The 23,129-nt window shown below is 37.4% G+C and overlaps 2 protein-coding genes across 2 annotated transcripts in view; one reads left to right on the forward strand and one right to left on the reverse strand.

Annotated features, from left to right (window-relative positions):
* eva1aa (eva-1 homolog A, regulator of programmed cell death a) overlaps positions 1-314 on the reverse strand; it is an 89,538-nt gene extending 89,224 nt beyond the window's left edge. Inside the window, exon 1 of the mRNA XM_028440265.1 lies at positions 56-314. Coding sequence (XP_028296066.1) covers positions 56-164 — 109 coding nt within the window. The 5' untranslated portion in view covers positions 165-314. The remainder of the gene's footprint in view (positions 1-55) is intronic.
* Positions 315-2,866: 2,552 nt separating this feature from the next.
* On the forward strand, positions 2,867-9,077 carry mrpl19 (mitochondrial ribosomal protein L19). Its single transcript, XM_028440267.1, has 6 exons — positions 2,867-2,993; positions 5,207-5,315; positions 5,404-5,522; positions 7,603-7,737; positions 7,849-8,030; positions 8,644-9,077. Exons 1-6 carry the CDS (start codon positions 2,915-2,917, stop codon positions 8,863-8,865), a joined length of 846 nt encoding a protein of 281 aa, XP_028296068.1. The 5' UTR covers positions 2,867-2,914; the 3' UTR covers positions 8,866-9,077.
* Positions 9,078-23,129: the final 14,052 nt, after the last annotated feature.

Here is a 23,129-nt window from a genome sequence, read left to right on the forward strand (position 1 = left end):
ATTGATAATATATAAGAAAAAATAAGTAAATAAATAAATAAAATTCCCCCCCCACCTGAGAGGTCTGAGGAGCCCTGGGTGAGTTCGCACAGGACGCTGAGACACGTTATTCCCAACAGGAGAGCAAAACTGACGGCTGTGAGATTTCCATCCGAGAAGAACATCCTTGAAGCCTCCGAGTTGTGGGTTTTATCCGAAGCATTACAAAATAAAAGTCCGAAGAAAAGCAGAGAAGTGTTCAGAGTGAGAGGGAGTAGTGCCGTCCCATCCCGCTGCTTTCAGCCCCTCATCCTCCAGCACTGTATGCTGTAGGAGAGACTCACTAGTCTGAGCTCTGAGCGCGTGTCCAGCTGCTGTCTGCGCGGCGCGTGCACGCAGCCCCGAGCCCACCTGCAGGAGCACGAGCACGAGCACAGCCTGCCAACCGGAAGCAGACACCGTACACGAACCATAATAATGCATGGAGTCAACGTCAGTTAAAGCAATGTTTTTCAACCTTTTTCATTTAAAAAAAAAAAAAAAAAAATTAAAATGCCAAGGTACGTTAGAGGCTCCGTACCACCAACCCAAAATGTAAAATAAAAAAAAAAAATACAATATACAGTCATTCCGTGGCGTCAATTGTCTTGAATAGGAATCAAAACAATAAATAAAAAGTTTTTGTGAGCTTTCGTATTTCTTTTCTTTCTTTCTTTCTTTCTTTTTTTTTTTTTTTTTAATAAAAAGTGCAATTAACAATCTGCAGTTAATCTGTCAAGTGTTTTTAATAGGAATCAAATGAACAACAGCAACAAAAATGTATTACGATTTTTCATATTTCTTTTGTCAAATAAAAAGTGCAAATAACAATCTTATATTTAAATAAAACATATATAATTGATTATTCATGATGATGATAATAATAATAATAATAATAATTACAAGAATACATAAATATATAATTCATTTATATAATGTGATTTTATTCTGTATTAGAGGAATCCTGATTTGATATTGATATCAAATATCGGTCCGATATCAGCCAGAAAACAAATATAGGATTTTATCAGACTGCATCTAAAATCTCCGATATAAGCGCTCCGATAAGTTTTTGTTGTTTTTGTCCCCGCCCTCAGTTGTTCCCATCATATACTGACAGTAAAAAATAACTGAAGTGAACTTGAATTGTTGACTATTGTTCTCTGTTTGAGTAACATCACTTGATCAAGCCTGATCACGTATAAAAAGTATGTATGAGTCGTGCTGATATTGTATCGGATCGATATCGGCATCGGCTAATACCCAAGGCTGCAATATCGGCATCGTATCGGAAGTGAAAAAGTTTTATCGGGACCTTCCTACTGTATTGTTAAACATTAAGAGCGTTCGATTTGTCTTTGTCAGTAAAGTCTTGCCAGTAAGACAATTTGGGGCTGAGTTTGCCGATGCAAAATTTATTAACAAAAAGCTGCACAATATGTGCCACTTTTGTCGTTTTCTAGTATAAGGGACAGCACGTGTGAGTGAGTTCTGTAGTGTGGCTTGTTTAGGGGAAGGTCTGCGTTAGGACGCACTCAGAAGTCTATCTAACTGTGCATTTCATGCTGTTCTGAGAAGTAGCAAAAGCAACAACTCCTATAACAAGTATTTTAATACAAAACAAGCTATAACATTAAAAAAATATATCATTATCTGTGATATTGTCATTTCTTATATCGCCAAAATAAAACAATCTCAATGTATTACCCAGGCCTACTGTAAAGTTAAACTAACAAAGATACATTATAGCAACATGACTCTCTTTGATTTCTTACAATGAAATGCAAAATAATAATAATGTTTTGTTTGAGTTAATATTTGTTTATTATGAGTTAAATCTTTTCACAGTTTCTCACTTCTGAGTAACTTTCTGTAGGTATGCTGCTATGGGTTTATGTTGCTGACTGAGGGCTTTTTTCACTCCACCAAGCAACTCTTCTTTTTAGCCCGAGCAACTAAATAAATTGATGTTGGCATTTATTTTTAAAAAATTGTTGAAAAAACTCACAATTTTCCTGAAATCCTGCAATTTTCCACAAATTATTCTACAAAATGTCCCAAAAATAATGACAAAATAGTCACAAAATCAAGAAAATGTAAGTGACTATAAGTTTAAGGACACATATCGCTTGAATATTGTCGGCGCCTTACACACTTTATATATCTTAAGTACGAGGACGTGCAAACAAGGGTACTTTAATGTGGAAATTACTAGTTTTTCCGCTTCAAATCAAACTGGTCAAATTGTGGCCCCTGAACTAAAATGAGTTTGATACCCCTGTAATAGATGTATTACTGAGGTCATTTTAACCCGTTACAGCTTTCCTTCCTTCTCACTTGACTTGATGTTTGTGATGTGATATTTTTTCAAATAAATATTTACCATTTGCAACGTGATAGTTAAGTATCATGTAAAAATGAATTTGTATTTGCTCTATCTCAGAAATGTAATTGATTTGAGGGTCACCTGATCAACATTCATGTCAGTGTTTAGAAAAATGATCAATCTGAACAATAATAAACAAGAAACACCAAAGGGTTGTGTGTGTGCGTTTTCATTGTTGTTATGTTTTGTGTTTTGTATAGTTTTGTGTGTTTTTAGAGTAATTGTGTTTATTTTTGTTGTGTATGTTTTTGTAATTTTCTATGTTTTTTGGAGTCACTTTGTGTTTTTGTTGTCATTTTGGGGGGTTTGAGGACATTTTTCTGCATTTAGTGTATAATGAATGGGTCTCACATTATGAATAAAATATATATATTTTAAACCTTCCATTGTTTAAAGAGGTACACGTGCGCCATCGTGTGTACAACTGCACGCATTACATCCATTACGCGGATGAAGCGTTTGACTATTTTGTCCTTCACGGCTCCTGTAGACGTTCAGAGAAGGTCAGACATGGCGGTGTGCGCCAAGAGTGTGGAAAAATGTGTCTTTTCCATGAGATTATCACGAACCCTGAAGCTTCAAAATGAACGTAAGTCAACTAAAGACATTATTTTCCTGCTATGGTGTTTGGTTAATGGCTGTGTGGATGATAAATTAGTTAAAATAACCACTTTATGTCAATGTGGCTAACGACGCTGCCAAAGCAGCGACTGTAACACTTCTAGTGGTGTCTGTCTTAAGTGGTGACGTAGTTGTTTTATTCTGTTGGCAACATTTACTTCAATTATCTACGTCTACCTGTTAGACATGGTCACTAATTTAACCAGTACACTTTATAGTTTGACATCTATAAGTCAGTTTGTGTCAATAATGCACACGTTTTCGGCTACAATAGGTTGTTTGCCTTTGCCAAATGAACTCAAATAAGCAACATTTTTACATATAAAGTCGAAGATTATTAAATTATTTCCCGTGTTTGGTCAAAGTTGACCAGCATTCATGGCTATGGATTGTATTTAATGGGTATCCTTTATTTTATTTTTACCCATTTATTTGTATTTCTATATTTTTAAAAAAAATTTTTTTTTAAGAATGTTTTACAATCTTGCACTATAGTTAACATGTAACTTTAAATACTCTCAGATACCGGTGAAGTGCAATTTGCTCCCAAAAGTTTTCAGCGATATAAATATCACTGCTTATTTTTTTATTTATTTTTTTGTTGTGGTATCGGATTCTGTGAAATGTCTTTGTTTTTTCTGTTTCTAATAAAAACAAGTTCGGATGAACTACGGCCGGGTCCGCGGAACGTCTCTGTGCCGATTAGCATGTACAGCGTTCCCGAAAATTCAGTGATATGACCCGATTCCACCGAGCAAAAAAAGGGTCTCCAAGAGGCTCTTGACATCCACTCATAGAATAGCCATGTCAGATTACAGCCCGATTCATAGAGCATTAACGGAGGACTAGTCGTGAAAAATGGGGCCCCTAGCGCCCCCGTGGCACATACGGAGTAATGGGCCCCATTCACATATTGGTATTTGCCAATGATTTATTACCACCAACTGTTGTAATATTTGACTCACAAATAAATGAGAAAACGACTTAAATGGAAATTGCTGAAGAAAAGGGGGGGTGGGTCCCCGGGCCTCTAATCGAATTGTGCAAGGTATAATTGTAATCTACGTTGAATTACCTTAGAAACGATATATCACACGACTGTGTTCCCAAAAATTTGGAAATTACCAGAAATGGGGGGTGGGCCCCATTTAAAAAAAAAAAAAAAAAAAAAAAAAAAAAAAAAAAAAAAAAAAAAAAAAAAAGCTTCTCATCATATTCATTCATAGAGTATTCATACCTAACTGCATTCCAAACTAACAAAGGAGTAGTTATTTAGTTATTTGAAAAATGAAGCCCCCTGGTGACCCCGTGACATGTACAGGGTAATGGGCCCCATTTGGTATGAGTCAGTGATTCGGTACCACCAACTTGCAAGTAAATGAGAAATCAACTTTAATAGAAATTGCTGGAAAAAGGGGGATGGGCCTTGGGCCCCTAATCGAATTGTGTGAGGCATAATCGCAATCTATGTTGAATTACCTTTAAAACAATATGTCACACGACTATGTTCAAATACATTTGGAAATTACCAGAAAAAAAGGGCTCAGAGCGTCTAATCATATTCATTCATAGAGTATTCATAACAAACTGTATTCCGATCTAACGAGAACTAACAGATAGGGGTGTCGCAATATTTCGTGATATCGTATTGTGATTCGTATCGTATTGCAACATCCTTGCCAATACTCACCCCTACTAACAGAGGAGTAGTCGTTTGAAAAATGGCGCCCCCTTCACACATACGTGGTAATGAGCCCCATGTATATATCGGTATGTGCCAATGATTCGGTACCACCAACCATCGTAATACTTGACTCGTAAATAAATGAGAAATCAACTTTTTTTTTTTCTTCTTTTGGTAATTCTAGGCCTCAAATCAAAAATCGGGCTCAGAGCGTCGATGTGTACACATCCATAGATTATACCTACCAAGTTTCAGCCCAATCCGTTCACGAATAACAGAGGAGTAGCGATCTTAACTCGTGTACACAACAACAACAACAAGAAGAACAAAGTGAGTGGCATTTTGCGTCCGGTAGTCCAGTCTAAAAATAAAAAAGTGCAGGTAATTAGACTAGTCATATCAGATCAGGTTTTAAGTCATATTGTAAGGAAACTGATTTTAAGAATTGAAATGTGTTTCATGCTTGCTAAATGTACTTTATTTTTTCTTTCTTTCAGGGTTTCTATCGACCTCTTTATGCCGTCTGGCAGCCGGGCCGCCTAAATTTGTTCCGCCGTCTAAACCTGTCATCATAGATAAAACCCAGACGGTTGCTTCTCTGCGAAAGTATGATTTTTATTCTAAAAGTCCCTTTTAAAAACACAACAGTTTCATATGTGAGCACTTCATGGTTTCGTCTCGTTCACCTGTTCAGGTTCCTGAGTCCAGAGTTCATCCCTCCTCGACAACGAACAGATCCCTTTAAGTTTTTCCTGGAGAGGAAAGACATGGTCCGCAGGAGGAAAGCCTTCGATATCCCTGAATTTTACGCTGGTAAGAAACTCTAATGTTTTCCAACTGGCACAATACCTTCGCAGATGGTTTGGGAGAAAGTAGAAACAAGTGGATTTGCTAGTTTTGTCTTTTAAATTGTCGTAAAAAAAGTCCTGTGAGTGTGTGCCTTTACTTATTTTTCTACAAAATTTTCAACTTTCAAAACCTTGCAGTTATTTAATATTTACTGCATCTCCTAACAGTCTTATAAACCATTTAAAATGAAGAAAATACAGCTTTTAAAATACGGAAATAAAATTAGAAGGGTGTAAATCTATTTAAAATGGAAATATTCCATTTATCTTAATTTTCAAAAACAGGCCATGAATTGGTTACTAAATCCAAAATTAGGGAGTCTCTCTCACTCACACATTTTCTATGAAATATTGTACATTGATTTGTCCCTTTGAACTACCTGTGGTTATGTTACACTGCTAAAAAAGTAATCGAACAAACCAAGCTTGTCATATGCATAAGAAGTGACCTGATGAGATAAAATAAATGACCTTTACAGCAGCTCAGCTCAGTATAAAAGAGAGAAAAACATAGAAAATAGTGCAAAATATAATGTATACTTACAAACTTGAATATCCAATGTGTTGATATTGCAGTGGATGGAGGTAAACATTGGGTGATATTCAGTGTTGACACTATTCTAAAGATGTCCCCACACGATACAACTACTGTATCTATTAACACGTGGTAAAAACGTCTCCTTTCTACACCAGAAGTTGCTCCTTCAGTGCCTTCTTTGTCTTTAAAAAGCACCCTAAATTTGAATGGAGGTTTGATAGAATGGGATGGCCTTCTTATTGACATTTCATTTACAAAGTTGGATGAAATAAATGCTGAATCTAGGAATGTGCGATATTTTATAGTTTATGATTTATCGTCAAATATTCTCACCGGTAAGAATATGTCATCCCACGATAAAAACGGTAAATTCCCATGTCGGAGATTAGCGAGGGCCACGGGCCATTTGTCCCTCAATTTAGCTAAGAATGCCCCAAAAAAACATTTTCCATGGGCCAAAACTGCCCCTGTTTGTCGTCAACTTTTATTCTCTGGAGCGGAACGCTGTTTACGGGAGCTCTGACGTGCACCGCCACTGCCCCCCGCACACTCCGCCGAGTGTGTGAGGTGCTCGTCTCGGCTACCTGAAGCTGCCGTGCTGCGATACATCATGGATCGCTACTTGGTTAAAACCAGACAACCATCCAACAAAGGGAACCGATTCAAGTTCCTCCGTCAGATCCACCCAAAGTTCCACAAACACAGGGACAGAGATGAACCTGTAGCAACGATTATGAACTGGAAACTCAACTAAAGCTAACTATGCAAAGCTAACACACCGACACACAGACTGGGCTAAGAGCTAATGCTAACCACTCCATATAAGGAATAATAGACCAAGTAAAAAGAACACGTCTTACTGTCATAAAACCACAGAGAGCCACCGACTTGTTTATGGTCAGATTTAACATTTTACTATGGAAGGATAAAAGCTAAACATGTCACACGTTGTGTGAAATAAATGTTAGCATCAATAATAATGTCACTATTAATCCGAAATAAATGAATTACATACAAAAACACCAATAGTGACCCACATGCACTAATATATTCCATAAAATATCAGCTCATGAACTCTGAGTCAGCATATATTATAGCCTTTTTAAATGTGTCTAATGTTGATGTATTCACATTTATTTGTGTTTGTAAAGAACCTGTTTACACTAAGTTGTGATTTTTTATAGTTTTTTTATCGTGATTTTTATCGTTATCGTGATACATTGTTTTTTTTGTCAATATCGCCCATAGCTACCTGAATCTAATCTGTTTTTCGCCATCTTTAGTGTTTCTCTACCAGGGTTCTTTGCCCCAACCCTCTAATTCACATGCTTGTGACAAACCCAGAAAAGGAGTTACTATAATGTTATGTAGTGCCCCTGCCCTCCTAAAGGGTTCAAATGTGTTGTGATGGGACTTTCCTGCATTAAATACAATATGAACTACTTTCACCTGACTGCAATAGAAATCCAACAATCTTATTGTCAGATGTTATTTTTGATCCGTTCAGGGAGCATTCTGGCGGTGACCATGGCTGATCCCAATGCAAACGTGAAGACAAACCGCTTCGTTGGCATCTGTATTCAGAGAGGAGGGAAAGGACTCGGTGCCACATTTGTCCTCAGGAACATCATTAATAATCAAGGTGAGAATTGTTCTGCAATAAGTGGACTTATAGTTGGAACGTTGAGTTGATTATCAGAAATATAAGATCAGGATCAACTGATTCCCTTACGTTTCTCTGTTGGACTTGAAGGTGTGGAGATCTGCTACGAGCTGTACAGCCCTCGTTTGCAGAAGATTGAAGTTCTGAGGCTGCAAAAAAGGCTGGATGACAACCTGATGTACCTGAGAGACGCTCTGCCTGAGTACAGCACCGTGGATCCAGAGATGAAACCTGAGCCCTGCTGCCCTACTGGAGAGGTACCAGTGAACCAGGTGAGAGCTGCTGAGAAAAAAAAAACAACAAAATGAGAGGAAAATACACAAAATGATTTCAAAAGCACACAAAATGACACTACACAACAATAAAAATGCACAAAATGAAAGAAAAAACAAAACAACCACAAAATTATACTAAAAGCATGCAAAATGACAACATTATCACACAAAACAACCACAAAACATTATACTAAAAACATGCAATATGATACTAAAATCATGCAAAATGACATTAACACAAAACAACTGCAAATTGACACTAAAAACATGCAAAATGACAAAAACATGCTAAATTACAACAAGACAATCACAAATTGACACTAAAAACATGCAAAATGACAAAAACATGCTAAATTACAACAAGACAATCACAAAATGACACTAAAATCATGCAAAATGACAACATTATCACACAATGTCCACAAAACCCTGTCATTTCCTGTGTACATGCTCAGATCGGTCATTGTTTTAAATGCTGGCATGAATATATATATATCAGACAATCACATTTGTGGCCACTGCCATGATAGAAGTTGCCTATCTCTTAGTTAAGATCTTTATTGAGAATAAATTGGAGCCTAATGCAGACATGATTCCTTTTGTCTATCAGTTGAAAGTGAAGATGAGGCCCAAGCCCTGGTCCAAACGTTGGGAACGACCCAAGTTTAACATCCAGGGAATTCGTTTTGACCTCTGCCTGACCCCAGAAGCAATGGAGCATGCTCAGAAGTGGGCGGAGCCATGGCGTGAGTACGACATGCTGAAGGAGTACGACACGTCTGAACTGGAGAAGAAGATCTTCACCGAAGTTCAGGAGGAGATGAACAAGTGAGGAGTGGGCTACACATTTTGAACTCTCTGTGGACTTTTTATCAGAGATGAGTCAGGACGTGAAAGAATTTTCTGCTTTGTGATTCAGTTAAATGTGGCAGAATCCATCTGAACATGTTGAATAATAACATTTGTGTCTCTGATCTGGCTGTGCTAGAGGTGAGTACTTTGTGTGTCATTTCTGTAATAAAATGCTTAAAGATTTAAAACGTATTCTACACTTTGGTTTATGTCATGTGTCCCACAAGGGGGCGCTGTTCCTCTAGTTCTGTTGCTTTCCTGAGCTCTTACATAACAGTCTTTACAGTGTTTTGGTTGCAGCTCCTACTACCCAGCTGTAAAAGACTAAACACAGCAGTCAGCTGAAAAGTCTTTGAACGTTTCTCATAAGAACACATTTATTTGGTCTTTGGGTCCTGACTTGAACTGGATGGAAAATCCCCCGCACCAAAATAACCCTGATGTTTAGCAAACGTTCACCAAATACACCCGGCAGTGTTTTACTGCTGTGGATGGAAAATTGTGGTGTTAAGATGGTATGTTACAGCATCAGAGGGGTAGTATAAAAACACTTGGGAGTCCTTATGTTATGTCTGCGCTCTGTGAGTGTGTGTGTGTGTGTGTATAAACACACTAAATGAGTTGCTGCACTCTAATTTCTCCATATTACAGGATGAGACACAGAGAAAGCAGCCTCTAATACGGGAGGAGCAGATGTTTGCTGAGCTCATTATGGACCACACAGATTCCTGTGTAGAGATACAGAGGAATTGTTATATTTAAAGCTCACTGTAGAACAGAGGGTTACTAACAATATTCACAATACTAGATACTGTGAATATATTAGTCTGAATCTTGTATCAATAATTCCCGCAAACCTTTACATTTGAATAATGTAAAGGTTTCTATTCTTCAGACAACTAGGAAATTTACTTTGATCTCCTAACATGTCAACTGCCATTCTTCTTCAGAGGCATCTGCTGATCGCTTTGATGCTTCCTTCCGTGTAATAATTCCAGCAAGTTTTTTTCAATAATACGTTATGGTTTTTTTTATTCAGACAACTTTTTTTAGGAAATGTACTTTGATCTCTTGACATGTTTCAACTTTCAACTGCCAGTCTTCTTCAGAGGCGTCTGCTGATCGCTTTGATGTTTCCTTGACTTCTACGTAATAATTCCAGCAAGTTCTTTTTGAATAATATGTTATGGTTTCTTTTATTCAGACAATTTTTTTTTAGGAAATGTACTTTGATCTCTTGACATGTTTCAACTGTCAACTGCCAGTCTTCTTCAGAAGTGTCTGCTGATTGCTTTGATGTTCCCTTGGCTTCTTCTAAATATGTTAAGATTTCTTTTATTCAGGAAACTTTTTCAGGAAATGTACTTTGATCTTCTGACATGTTTCCTTCAAAGGCATCTGCTGATCACTTTGTTTGCTTGACTTCCGTGTAATAATTCCAGCAAGTTCTTTTTTGTCTTCAGACAAAACATGAATCATGTATATGTTGCACCTGTTGAACAAACATGCTCCTGCTGGCCTCTGTGATAAGTTGAACTAATTTAAGCTTGACCGCCGGCATAGAAAACCAACTCGACTGCTTATGTGTACGTTGGAAATGAGTGGCTGACCTGCCCACATAACCAGCGAGGCCTTTCACCTTTTCATTTTCCCCCCCAGTCTTTCTCTTTACTGCTGACTGATGGAGGCAGTAGCTAAAGTGTTTATTCCAGTCATTAAAGGAATTCCACAGCAACATCAGCCGGGCTGGTAAACCCGTTTAAAACACAAAGTAACTCTCTCTCTCTCTCTCTCTCTCTGTGTGTGTTTGAAATATTTCAACGCTCTCAGCCGTGTGTGCCTCCCATGCCCTCAGGTTGACTTTACTGCACCTGGAGTGCAGTTAAAGCCCTCGGCTGGGAAAGAAGATCAAAGAGCAGATTTCTCTCAGTTTCACTCACACACTTCCTGCAGCTCGCAGACACAGACAAGGTGTCACGTCAGCCTTCCCCACAGACTACTCAAACTGCACTAACTGCAAACGTCTCGGCCCGACTATGTGTCAGTACATCAGAAACCAGATACACTCCTTTCACGGTTGCCGTGGAGTCGAGGTCGTACATGCAGGAGAGTCTGTTCCCACCCCTACCCCCCCACCCCCGGTGTAGTATCCTACTGTAGAGTGCATGGAGGGCTGATGATGGCTACAGCTTCAGCACGATGAAGGTCGATGAAGGAATGTAGGGAGGGACATGCTCTTCTAATCTGTCTTTCTCCCTTTCCCTTTTGCTCCCATGACCTTCATCTCCGCCTCTCGCTGAGAGGGGAATTGCTCTTTGAAACGGGGCCAGGTTGATGAATTGGAGAGGATATGATACAGTGTGTGCAGAAACTCCCCAGTGGTAAAGATTTTGGGAACTAACGTTTTCCACCAGGCCAGAGAAGATAAAACAACGTCACTGTCATCTCCCAACATCGATTCCTTTAACTCTTTTGTCTACTGGAAATGAGTTTCACTCTGTTTAGGAGCGTGAACTGTGTTTGGGTTGTCTATGTGTGTATAACAAGTGCAATGGGATACTTGGCCACCCATTGCCCCCAGGTAAATTACACCCTGTCACTGTGTGTGTGTTGGTCTGGGCCACCCGTAGTTATAGGTAAATTACACACTTGAGTGTCACCATATGTTTCCAGCCGAGCAACACAACCGTCTGCTCCTCTCCGACTGTCCCATGGGTCGGAGCGAGGCTCCTGCTGCCATCACACACACACACACACACACACACACACAGAGAGAGAGAACCTGACAGTGTGACAGCTGTTTGGAAATGTTGTATTATGAGCAGCTGACAGGCACATCTCACACTAATTTAAATAATGTTGTCCTGTGTAGCAGTGTTAGTTTCGTTGACTAAAAAGGTTCATCTACTACAATTTAGAACTAGATTAGGATTGTTTTCTGCACATGCTGTCGAAGGTCAACATTGCGTGTAGTGCAATCTTAACGCGACAGCATGTTTTATTATTGCAATTAAATAAATACATTTTTATAATTGCATAATTGTGACCATCACCAGCCCTCCCTAAAGCTGGGTGAAAAATATAAAAAGACAGGGAAATGTTTCTCCTTACTGAGGGGGAAAGGAACAGGGAAGAGGGAGTCAGGGTAGGGTAACTAGACTATGATGATTTTTTAAAATAAAAACTTAAGTATATCATTTTGTTATGTAATCATGTGGTCTTACACATTGATCACGTCAAATATGTGTGTGTTAAGAACTTTTGAAGAACTAAAATAGTCCTGATGACTAAATTTTGACTATAACTAAGTTGCATTTTAGTCAAATTTTGTGGTCAAAATGGTAAATGGACTTGATTTTATATAGCGCTTTATCACCACACTGAAGCAGTCTCAAAGCGCTTTACATATCAGCTCATTCACCCAATCACTCTCACATTCACACACCAATGGGACAGGACTGCCATGCAAGGCGCTAGTCGACCACTGGGAGCAACTTAGGGTTCAGTGTCTTGCCCAAGGACACTTCGACACATAGTCTGGTACTGGGATCGAACCCCCAACCTCTCGATCAGAAGACGACCCACTTACCAAATCAATACTGCCATGTAGAAATGTTGGGACAAAAATGTTCCTCAAGCGTGACTTGTCCAGCAACACATTGGTGGTGATTTTGTTCGAGCCAACATGGCAACAATGACTCTACAAGATCTATGTGATTTATTTATTGTCAATAATCATGGAGATGACCTAATAGCTTAAAGCTGCAATCCGGAGTTTCTGAGAAAAAAGTCTCGATGTTCCGCCCTCAACAGCCTCATTTACGGTGGCTGGGAAGTGTCAGGTGAATGCATTTACAAACTAACACAAATGCAAACAGGTCACAACACGAATGCAAACCGGCCACGAATGCGGAAACCCGGCGGCCGGGAAGTGTCAGGTGAATGCATTTAAAGAAATGAACACGAATGCAAAATGGCCACAACGGAAGTGTTTCCGACGGACCGGTATTACAGACGGACACGTTTCTGGCGGATGTTTTTAACCCACCAGAACAGAGAAGAACAAGAAGAAGACATCGAAACGCGTATGAAAGTAAGTGAAAGTTGATTAGGATACTCTTATCTTTTTCATATCAGGCTATCATATCATAATACCTGTCCGACTGTAATACCGGTCCGTCGGAAACACTTCCGTTGTGGCCGGTTTGCATTCGTGTTGTGACCTGTTTGCATTTGTGTTCGTTTGTAAATGCATTCACCTGACACTTCCCAGCCACCGTACTCATTTCTTCCCACTGCCTCTCCCAATCTACCGGAAGCCACGCCTCTACTATTCTGCATGCACATCGCGTAACATAACAAGGTTGCATTGATACAGGTCTATGGGTCAGGAAAGAGGTAAATATGATTTTGGCTGTTTGCTGTTGTGCTCTTGTTTCCGTGCACAGTTCTACATTCACTTTGACTGACAGTCTCAAAAACAGGAAGTCAAAGCCTATTGGCTGGGTGCAGTCGGCGATTGTTTCCATTTGTATAGGGGTCTATAGGACAAAGGAGGGACTTATATACATTAATGTATATGAATGACCACTGGCAGTAGATCATAGTAAAAGATTAGCTAGGTATTTTTTTTCGCATTTTAAAAGAATTTATACATAAACGTAGATTTCTCAGAAACTCCAGATATCAGCCTTAAAGATAAGTGTTAGCAACAGGACTTAGCTTCACTCCTTGAAACCCAGCTGTAAATAAAATCCAAGATAATTTCTAAATATTGAAATTAGTTAAATGAAATATTGGGCAACATTTTTGACTAGATCTTATGAAATTCCAAGCAAATTATAAGTGATGCACAGCAATGGTCGGGGGCCAGGCAATTTTAGGCAATTCTGAGCAACAAGCAGAGTGTAGGAAAAAATTTTTTAAAAAATGAAGACATTCTTAATATGAATTTTACATTAACTGAGGCTTGAACTCACAATATCTGGCAAAAGAGTCAATGTTCTGTCTCATCATAGGAATTATACAGCTGCAATGTTTAGTCAATACATCCTCTATAGTGAAATGAACAACCATAATCAGTCAACATTGGCTCAGTAAAATATTCATAAGCTACTATCAGATTACAATGCCAACGCCCCATAATCATAATTGTTGTGAATCAATACTACTGGCATTTGAAATCTTTGTTTTTCAGGAAGGGAACATGAGCTCCAGGGAGAACCTTACACACACATTTAGGATGCACTTCCCTCAGAAAGAAGGACTTAGAAGTGAAGCCCAGCACAAATGAAGCCTGCATGACTGCCTAGCTACTTCTGGATTATGGATGCAACTTCCTGTTAAAATCCTTCTCCAACTCTTTATGTCTGTAGAACAATGGATGCTGCCCAGTCTGAGTCACTTTAAGGCTTTAACAACAACAAAAACCCTGCATAAAAGCTTATGATCAATAGATCATAATTACTGCACTCTTTAATTTATTCACTGCTTGCTAACCTCTCCATCACACAAAATGATCTATAATCACAGTAACATGAATAGCGTTAAAGCATCTTTTCATATCATTTTTGCATCTAATCACAGCTGATGCTCTAGGTCAGGGGTGTCAAATCCATTTTAGTTCAGGGGCCAAATACGGAGCAGTTTGATCTCAAGTGGGCCACAGATTTAATGCTGGAAAATGAGTCATTTAAATATTATTGTGCCCTAGTTTGCACTTCTATGTTTACATAAAATACAACAATATCCAAGCAATAAGTGACAGATATTGGTTTTTCTTTGATTTTGTGACAAATAGCTACATAATTAAGTGAAACATTATGGAATTTTGCTCCAATACCCCTCATATACAGCTTTTGTCAAGGATGTGTGTGAATCACAGCCAATAGATAATATGAACATTTATTTATGCTGATGAATTTCAAGAGTTGTACAATATACCTTTGTATTTTCAGAGATTTTTTTTTTTATTCTAAAAACTAAAAGTTGAGTAAAATCAGCAGCTTATCCTTTTTGCATGAAATAGAAGAATGCCTGTGCAATATTATACTTATAAACTAAAGGCATGCGGTTGCTTAAGCCCAGGCAGTGTAGGCAAACCTACAAGGTCTGTTAAAAACAGCTTGTTGCAGGACAATGCAGACTGGGCCCGCCCTCAGTCATATGACAGAGAAACACTGTGACCAGCGCGCTGCACGCAGAAATTAATACCTCCAACCCTTTTCGTTTGAAGGTAATCCCGTCAGACGTCAGATGATTATTTATATTTGTCAGTTATCCACGGCACATGCTGTACAGCTGAATTCTGCAAGCATCAGAAGAAAATCCTGAGTGTGTAACAATAAAGGGAACATTTAAAGTCCTCAGCCACACAGAATTCCTGTAAAGTCACCACTTTGTGTTTCGTTTTGGTAGAAATCAGAAACTTTGCCAGTATTAAGACGTAAGTAATGGTTCCAAAGGTCGTTCTAGGAATTCTTTATATTTCCCCGGTATCACTGCTTGTTCCTGTCCAATCCACAGAGGTGAAAGTAATGGATTACAAGTCCTAATGTGACTATAGATGAGTTGCTTTTATGGGTACTTGTACTTTTTTTGAGTATATTTCTAAATCAACAATTTTGCGTGTATTTAAGTACGTTTTAAAAGAAGTAAAGTAATTCATTACAAATTCTACACCCAACCGATGCTGATTAATTTATAATTTTTTGTTTTGAAATGATTATTAGACATTGTGAAACTACAAAAAACGAAAGGACCAGACAACAATCAAATGCATCACATCATAGCCGACCAATCAGATTAAACGTAATGCGCCGTCTTAAAACAGCATTGAATGCTGGTTATTTTTATATTTAGAGCCTGATAAGAAAAAAAAAATATTTTGAATTAAATTGAATTGATTGTGTTGTTTTATCTAAATAAAGATTTGTATTTTTGGACAAACCTTTTATTTTATACAAATGTCTTTGTGGAAAATAAATCAAGTTCCAATTGTGCAATATTTTGTCTTTTCTTTTTCAAGTTTGTACATGAGATGTTTACTGTATGCAAGGGAATGGTGGCAATATTTATTACCAAAAGTAAATGTGGGTCGTGAAAGTAACCAGTAACTTTTACTTTGAGTACTATTTAATTGAGCTACTTTTTACTTGTACTTGAGTATTTTATGTATGACTTATTTGCACTTGTACGTGAGTACATTTTCAATCAAGTAACTGTACTTCTACTTGAATAGGATATATCAGTACTCTTTACACCTCTGCAAATCCATGTGTTCAGTTTGAGGTTTTAGCAAGCTAAACACACATAAATATCAGGCCATATGTAAAAACTCTGTCACTTTTTCACATATTTTGAACATTTAGCTAATTTTTCTTTCATTTGTGACAGAAATTCATGTATAACAGCATGTTCTACATCATTGTAAAATATTTCTACACATAAATAATACATCTAAATGTAAATGTTAAACGTAAACCTAAATGTTAAATGTAAATCTAAATGTTAAATGTAAATCCAAATGTTAAATTTATATCTATATCTAAATGTTAAAACTAAATGTTAAATCAGTCACCAAGTGTAAAGCTAAATGTTTACAAATTACACAAAGTGGGCAGGCAAGCGGGCCCCGCCCACACCACTCAGTGAGTGAAGAGAGGGGAAAAGGGAGACATAGCAGGATTGCTCCAAAGTGACGAACTCGAAAGATGTTGTCTTAATATTTCCACGTAATGTTCTTTCTTCATGATGCCATCTATTTTATGAAGAGCTCCAGTTTCTGCTGCAGCAAAACAGCCCCACAACATGATGCTGCCACCTCCGTGCTTCACAGTTTGTATGGTGTTCTCAGGTCTACAAGCTTCCCCCTTTTCCTCCAAATGCAACGGTGGTCGTTATGGCCAAACCAGACCACAGGACATGTCTCCAGAAGTTAAAGTATTTGTCTTAATGTCTTTTTGCAAACTGTAATCTGGATTTTTTTTTTTATGTTTCTTTAAGAGTAATGGCTTTTTTCTCGCTGAGTAGCCTTTCAACCCATGTCGGTGCAGGACTCGTTTCACTGTGGATAGAGACACTTTCTCACCAGCTTCAGCCAGTATCTTCACAAGGTCTTTAGCTTTTGTTCTGGGGTCGATTTGCACGTTTCGGACCAAAACGCGTTCATCTCCGTTACACAGAGCCCATCTCCTCCCTGAGCGGTATGATGGCTGGACATGCCCATGATGTTTATACTTGAGTATAATTGTTCGAACAGATGAACGTGGCACCTTCAAGCATCTGGAAATTGCACCCAAGGATGAACCAGACTTGTGAAGCGCCACGATTCTCTCCCTGATTTCTTTTGATTTTCCCATGATTTCGAAGAAGGAAGCAGAGTGTTTGAGGTGTGGCCTTAAAATACATCCCCAGGTGTGCCTTCAATTAACTCACACGCACAGTTAACCTTTACAGGAGCTTCCAAAGCCATGACATCATCATCTGGGCTTCCCCTTGTTGTGTATGTAAACTTTTGACCTCGAAGAAAGCAATAAAAAATTATCTAAGAAATTCTCTCTCTATATATATATATATATTGTGTCATTTAGCAAAATGAAATAATTTTAGTAATCCTACCTGACCTGAAACAGGAAAGGTTTAGTCTGATTTAACTTCAGACAGTGAGAAAAAAAAAAGCGTTATGTGTCTTTTTGCACAGCGTATGCAAACTTCTGGTTTAAAACTGTACATAAAAAACTACGGTTTTCAACAGCTATTTTTGAAAAACTAAATTTGGTTGGTTGAATTCTGGGTTGCAATTTAATAACCGTGGCAAAATGTGGATCCCAGGGTGAGACCAGTTGAGAACCCCTGATATACAACATGCTGTTTTACATGAATTTGTCTCAAGTGAAAGAAAAATGAGGAGGAAAATGAGTTAAACGTTGAATATATGTCGGCTATGAAACAGTGACTGAGTTTTAACATTCGGCACCACATACAAAAAAAAAAAAAAAAAAAAAAAAAAAAGGGATTTATGATGTCAATGTTATTCCTGCATAGTTTGGTCACAATGACCTGATGTTTTTCAATGTTTTCCTGATCTTTGATGTGAGCGGTGGTGGATGTTGGCAGTTTGCTGTTCCTACCTCTGAGAGGCGCCCTCCTCTTTATGTTCCACTCAGTGCTGCCTCTGCTCCCATCACAGCTGGTCTTCTTCTCTCCTGAGCTGTAATTGCAACTCTGTCCATGGGAAAAAGAGGGAGGAAATCTCTGAGCTTTCGCCTTGCAACAATGACAATAAAAAGAGGTGAGGAAAAGAGGAAGAAAGCATTTCAGCTGAGATGAAAGAATAAATGAGGTGGTGGTGGTGGTGGTATTGGGGGGGGGGGGGGGTGAAAGGGAGTCTTAGGAGTGTTGGCTCAGGAGTGCAGAGGTGGAGGAAGACAGGCAGAGATGAAGGATCAAGCAGGGGGAGGAGGGCTGGTGTTGGTGATGGTTGTAAACTCTTGAGTTTATTAACCTCATTTAGTTGAGAGGCAGAAATAAAGGGGTGAAGGAGGCGAGCGGTGCATGTTCATACTGTGAATGGAGGACTGGAGTTTGCTAATGAGCACTGCAAAAAGAAAAAAGAAAAAAAAACACATGCATGCACATGCCCATGCACCTTTTCCTTAATTCATTCCCTTGTTCATACCAGATCCACCTTGATCTGATGCCAAGTATGCAGACAGAACACAGAGTCATGAGTCTGGGAGCGACAACTACATTCACTGCCTGTGCTCAGGGTTTTTTTTTTTTTTTTTTAATCATTCATGTCAAACAGCAGCTGAAGGGCAATTTCTCCTCAGTTACATTTGTTATGTACAGACAAAAGAGTCAAGGAACACTGCTATATGATTACCAGTAAAACCACAGTGCTTCATAACCCCCCCCCCAATGCTCTGTCAGTGTCAATATGTCAATTTGTGATTTATGTTTGAAGATTTTTGTTCGACTGAAACACTAAAGCAGTGGTTCCCAGCCCTTTTTGGATCGTGACCCCATTTCGATATCACAAATTTTCTGCAATTATTTTTTGATTATGGGTAATTCAGATATTTTTATACCGTGTTTTATTTGAACTATAGATTCATATTTGAGAAAGTAAAAGTATAGAATAGAGTTGTTTAAGATTGTGTTGTATTCTAATTTAAAAAATAATTTAATGACAATAAGAATTTAATAATAAAAAATAAAAAAACTATATATATATACATATATTTAATCATTGTGTATTTTTGTACATTTCGCTGTTATGTTTGTGTATTTCCAGTTGTCTTGTGCAACTTTCGGTTCATTTTGTGTGTTTCTGTTCACATTTTAGATTTTTTTTTTGTGGGCTTTTTTTGTGTATGTTTGTTGTCATTTTATGTATTTTTTTTGTTGGTAATTTTATGGGTTTTTTTTTAGCCATTTAGTGCAGTTTCATTGTCATTTTGTAAAATTCAAATTTTTGATTATAAGTATTATACTGTGTTAGATTTGAACTAGAATTATATTTGAGAAAGTAAAAGTATAGAATGAAGTTCTTTAAGATTGTGTTGTATTCTAATTTAAAAAATAATTTAATCACAGTAAGAATTTAATAATTAAAAAAAAAACGTAAGTAATTAATTTTCTATGTTTCTTCGAGGCATTTTGTGTATTTCTGTTGTCAATTCATTAATTTCGCTGTTATTTTTGTGTACTTCTAGTCGCCTTGTGCAACTTTTGGTTAATTTTGTGTGTTTCTGTTCACAGTTTAGATTTATTTTGTGTTATTTTTGTGTATGGTTGTTGTCCTATCATGTATTTTTTGAGTCATTTTAGTTGTCATTTTGTAAATTTCTTTTTTTTTGTGTGTTTCTTTTAATCATTTTGTTCGTTTACTTTGGGGACCACACAAAATTACAACGTGGGCCATATGTGGACCCCGGGCCTCCTGTTGCCTATGCCTGAGATAGAGGTGATAAAATGAGCAATATATATATTTTTAATCACTAATTGAAATTACAGGTGACTCCACATGGGGTCATGACCCCAAAGTTGAAAAACACAGGCCTAAGGACACACATGCACCCACATAACAGTGTTAAATATTCAGATGTTGACTAAAAATCTTCCTCAGTTTTCATCAACTACATTTTTTCAAAGTCATAATAACATGACTGACAAAATAATTATAAAACAAAAATGAAAGAAAACTACATGATAATACAATGACATTTTTGTTGCATGGAAAGCAAACTTAGGGCCCGGGGGCCAAATCTGGCCCTTTAAAGCTTCCAATGTGGCCTGCAGGAAAAAGTAAAAATGAATCATTGTGTAGATTACCAAATAATTTAGTTATAGATATCTCAGCCCCTGCAAATACACATTATCAATTAAAATCCATAGTATTTGCACAGTTTTTCCATGCCTATATTACACGATGGCAGTTATATTCCTCAATTTATCCCACAAAATGTTACCAAATGAAATGAAAAATTGGTCACAAAATGAAAATTAAATGAATTTAAGTTTACGGTCACTCATTGCTTGGATATTGTCGGTTCCTTATATACCGTACACATCATTTATACATGGAAGTGCAAACTACGTGTGAGAACAAACATTATCATCATCCCATATCATGTTGAGAAATTCTACAATTGAATAAACTAAATAAAAAATGAATTTGAAAAAATAAATAAATTAAAAAAAGAAAAGAAAATTAAATAAAAAAATAAAAAAAAGAAAAGAAACGATATCCGATATTCATTTTCAAGGCTGATATCTGACCGATATCGATATTGAATCAGGACAACCCCCAACTAAAACTAAATTTTAATCATGACAATGACTAAAACTAAATCAAAATTAACACTGATACATGTAATTCTGCCTTATTCCACACTGTGCGTAACACATTCACTCAAGCAGACTCTGAGTGACTTTTTTGCTCAAGTTTCTCTTATTTCTGAATCCAAGCACCTCCTTCTGTCCAACTACTATACATTTTGCTCAGAATTCTGTGGAAAAACAACTATAGAGCATAATTATGGAATGAATGAGTGACAACACACATTTGAAATAATCTTATTATGTAAATAAGAGGCATGAAACAGTATTTTATGTGTTATTGGTATTATTTAAATCATTCTATTTCAGTGCATGTTTTTTTGGTGTCATTTGGTTGTGTCTTATGTCGTTGTGTATATTTCTCTGTATTTTGTAGTGATTTTGTGTATTTTTCTCTCATTTAGTGTGTCTTTGTTGGCGTTTTGTGTGTTGCTGGTAATGGTAAGCGCTTTTTTTTTAATATCTCTTAGTGTGTATGTCTTTAATGTCATTTTGTGTATTTTGTTGTTTGTCTGTTCTTTTTATTATATATTTTCCTCTTATTTTGTGTGTTTTTGTGTCGTTTTGTGATTTACTATAATATTCAGTGTGATTATCATTTTTAAACATAAAACCCCACATTTCTAATGCTTTCATTTGTTAAGTTTCCTCTCTCCCTCTTTCAAGTACCCTCTGTAATGCCATCGCGTACCCCTAGGGGTACACATACCCTCATTTGAGAAACACTGATATAAGACGAACCTCTGCAAGGATAATTTGTTCAGCAATGACAAAAATGACAAAGAAAACATGAATTATTGTGTAAATTACCAACTAATTCAGTTTTACATATCTCAGCCCCTCCTTATACACTAATTTAATGAAACTCCACAATATTTAACATTTTTCCTAAACTATTCCACACAATTTCTCCAAATTAAATCAAAAGGACATTTCAAGTTAAGATCTTTACATCCTTTACATATTATTTATAGGTGAAAGTGTAAACCGGGGCACATTAATGATGAAATTACTTGTTTTCCGCACCTAGATTCTGTGGCCCACTTAGACTCAAACTGGTCTGTGTTTGGCTTGTGAACCAAACCAGTAGATAGTCAAACATCATATTTAATATGCTTGTGGTGATGATCTCTTTTAAAACAAGGCTATGCCGAAATGAGCAATAAATACAAATATTGTCATGCATGTAGGCACAATGGGAATAAATCAGCAACGTAAAGAACCCACTAAATGAATCTCCTGCAGGTGCAAACACCAATTAATTATGGGCTAATAGTCCGCGTCGACAATTTACGGAGAAAATAATGTGATTTGGAACACAACAATCCCACGTTGTACAATCATTTAGAGAGAAAAAGAAAAGTTTTCCAATAATGACCCACCCCTTTCATCCATTCCACACACTGACCACTAATGACCTGGGACGGACACAAGGAATGCACACTGAAGACGCTTACGCAAGACAAATGGGTGAAGATGCACTCTGAACTATTGACAAATGGCGTCAAACACACACAAACACACACACGGGGGGGGGGGGGGACACACTTGGAATTCACAGTGAAGATGGATGACACTGCAGAAAAGATGCTCCCTCAACTGAACTGTAGGTGAAAAATGAGTGGGCACCGCAGTGCGTGAACTGCCCCCTGCTGTGGACACAGTCTGGGGGTTGTTTTGTGATTTGACAAGGGTTACAAGGCAATTATTCCTCCCTGCCATTTGATGAAGTTTGAAGTATATTCAAAAAACACCCCACGAAAACATTTTTACTTTACTTTTCACTGACTTGTCATTCCTTTATTTGTCTTTATTGAAAGTTCAAATGTTATATCGGGAGCCCTCTTCTTCAAGCCTCTTGAGGTGTATTAATTTATGTTAATGTCTGTCCACTGTTATTATATTATTATGTTTTGTTGTATTTGAAACTGTGGCAAATTTAAAAAAAATAAATAAATAAATGAAAAATGTAGCTGAAATTGGCAAACGTAAGGACTTGAGAAAGTTGGACAAGGGCAACATTATAACGGCTTAACAATTTGGTCAGAACTTTTCCACATCAGAAGCACGTTTGTGGTTGGACGATGTCAGTATCTATAAAAAACAAAATAATGTGAACTGACAACAGAGCCAGCAAAGGCTTTCTAATGTATGTATTTTTACAGTTAAACATCAAGCCATCGGAGGATATTATTATTATCATTTTTTATTAAGTAACAACATTTCTCGATACATCATTTGGGAATTTAATTTTGTGTTATTGTCTAAAGGATGAGTTTGCACTTAAGCAATAAACTACCGTGATAAGTACTAATACTTGGGCTGAATTATTTGTATCCTATTGGTAAACAAGCATCAATGTATATAAAAAGCATTCAACTTCATTCAATAACTCACGTT

The sequence above is a fragment of the Gouania willdenowi genome, chromosome 24 (assembly GCF_900634775.1).
Source record: "Gouania willdenowi chromosome 24, fGouWil2.1, whole genome shotgun sequence".
NCBI lineage: Eukaryota > Metazoa > Chordata > Actinopteri > Blenniiformes > Gobiesocidae > Gouania > Gouania willdenowi.

Coding starts and splice junctions, on each gene's coding strand:
- mrpl19 (XM_028440267.1), top strand. CDS start 2,915: ATGGCGGTGTGCGCCAAGAGTGTGGAAAAATGTGTCTTTTCCATGAGA. Junction 7,738..7,848: donor GAACATCATTAATAATCAAG/GTGAGAATTGTT, acceptor TTGGACTTGAAG/GTGTGGAGATCTGCTACGAG. Junction 8,031..8,643: donor GAGAGGTACCAGTGAACCAG/GTGAGAGCTGCT, acceptor TTTGTCTATCAG/TTGAAAGTGAAGATGAGGCC.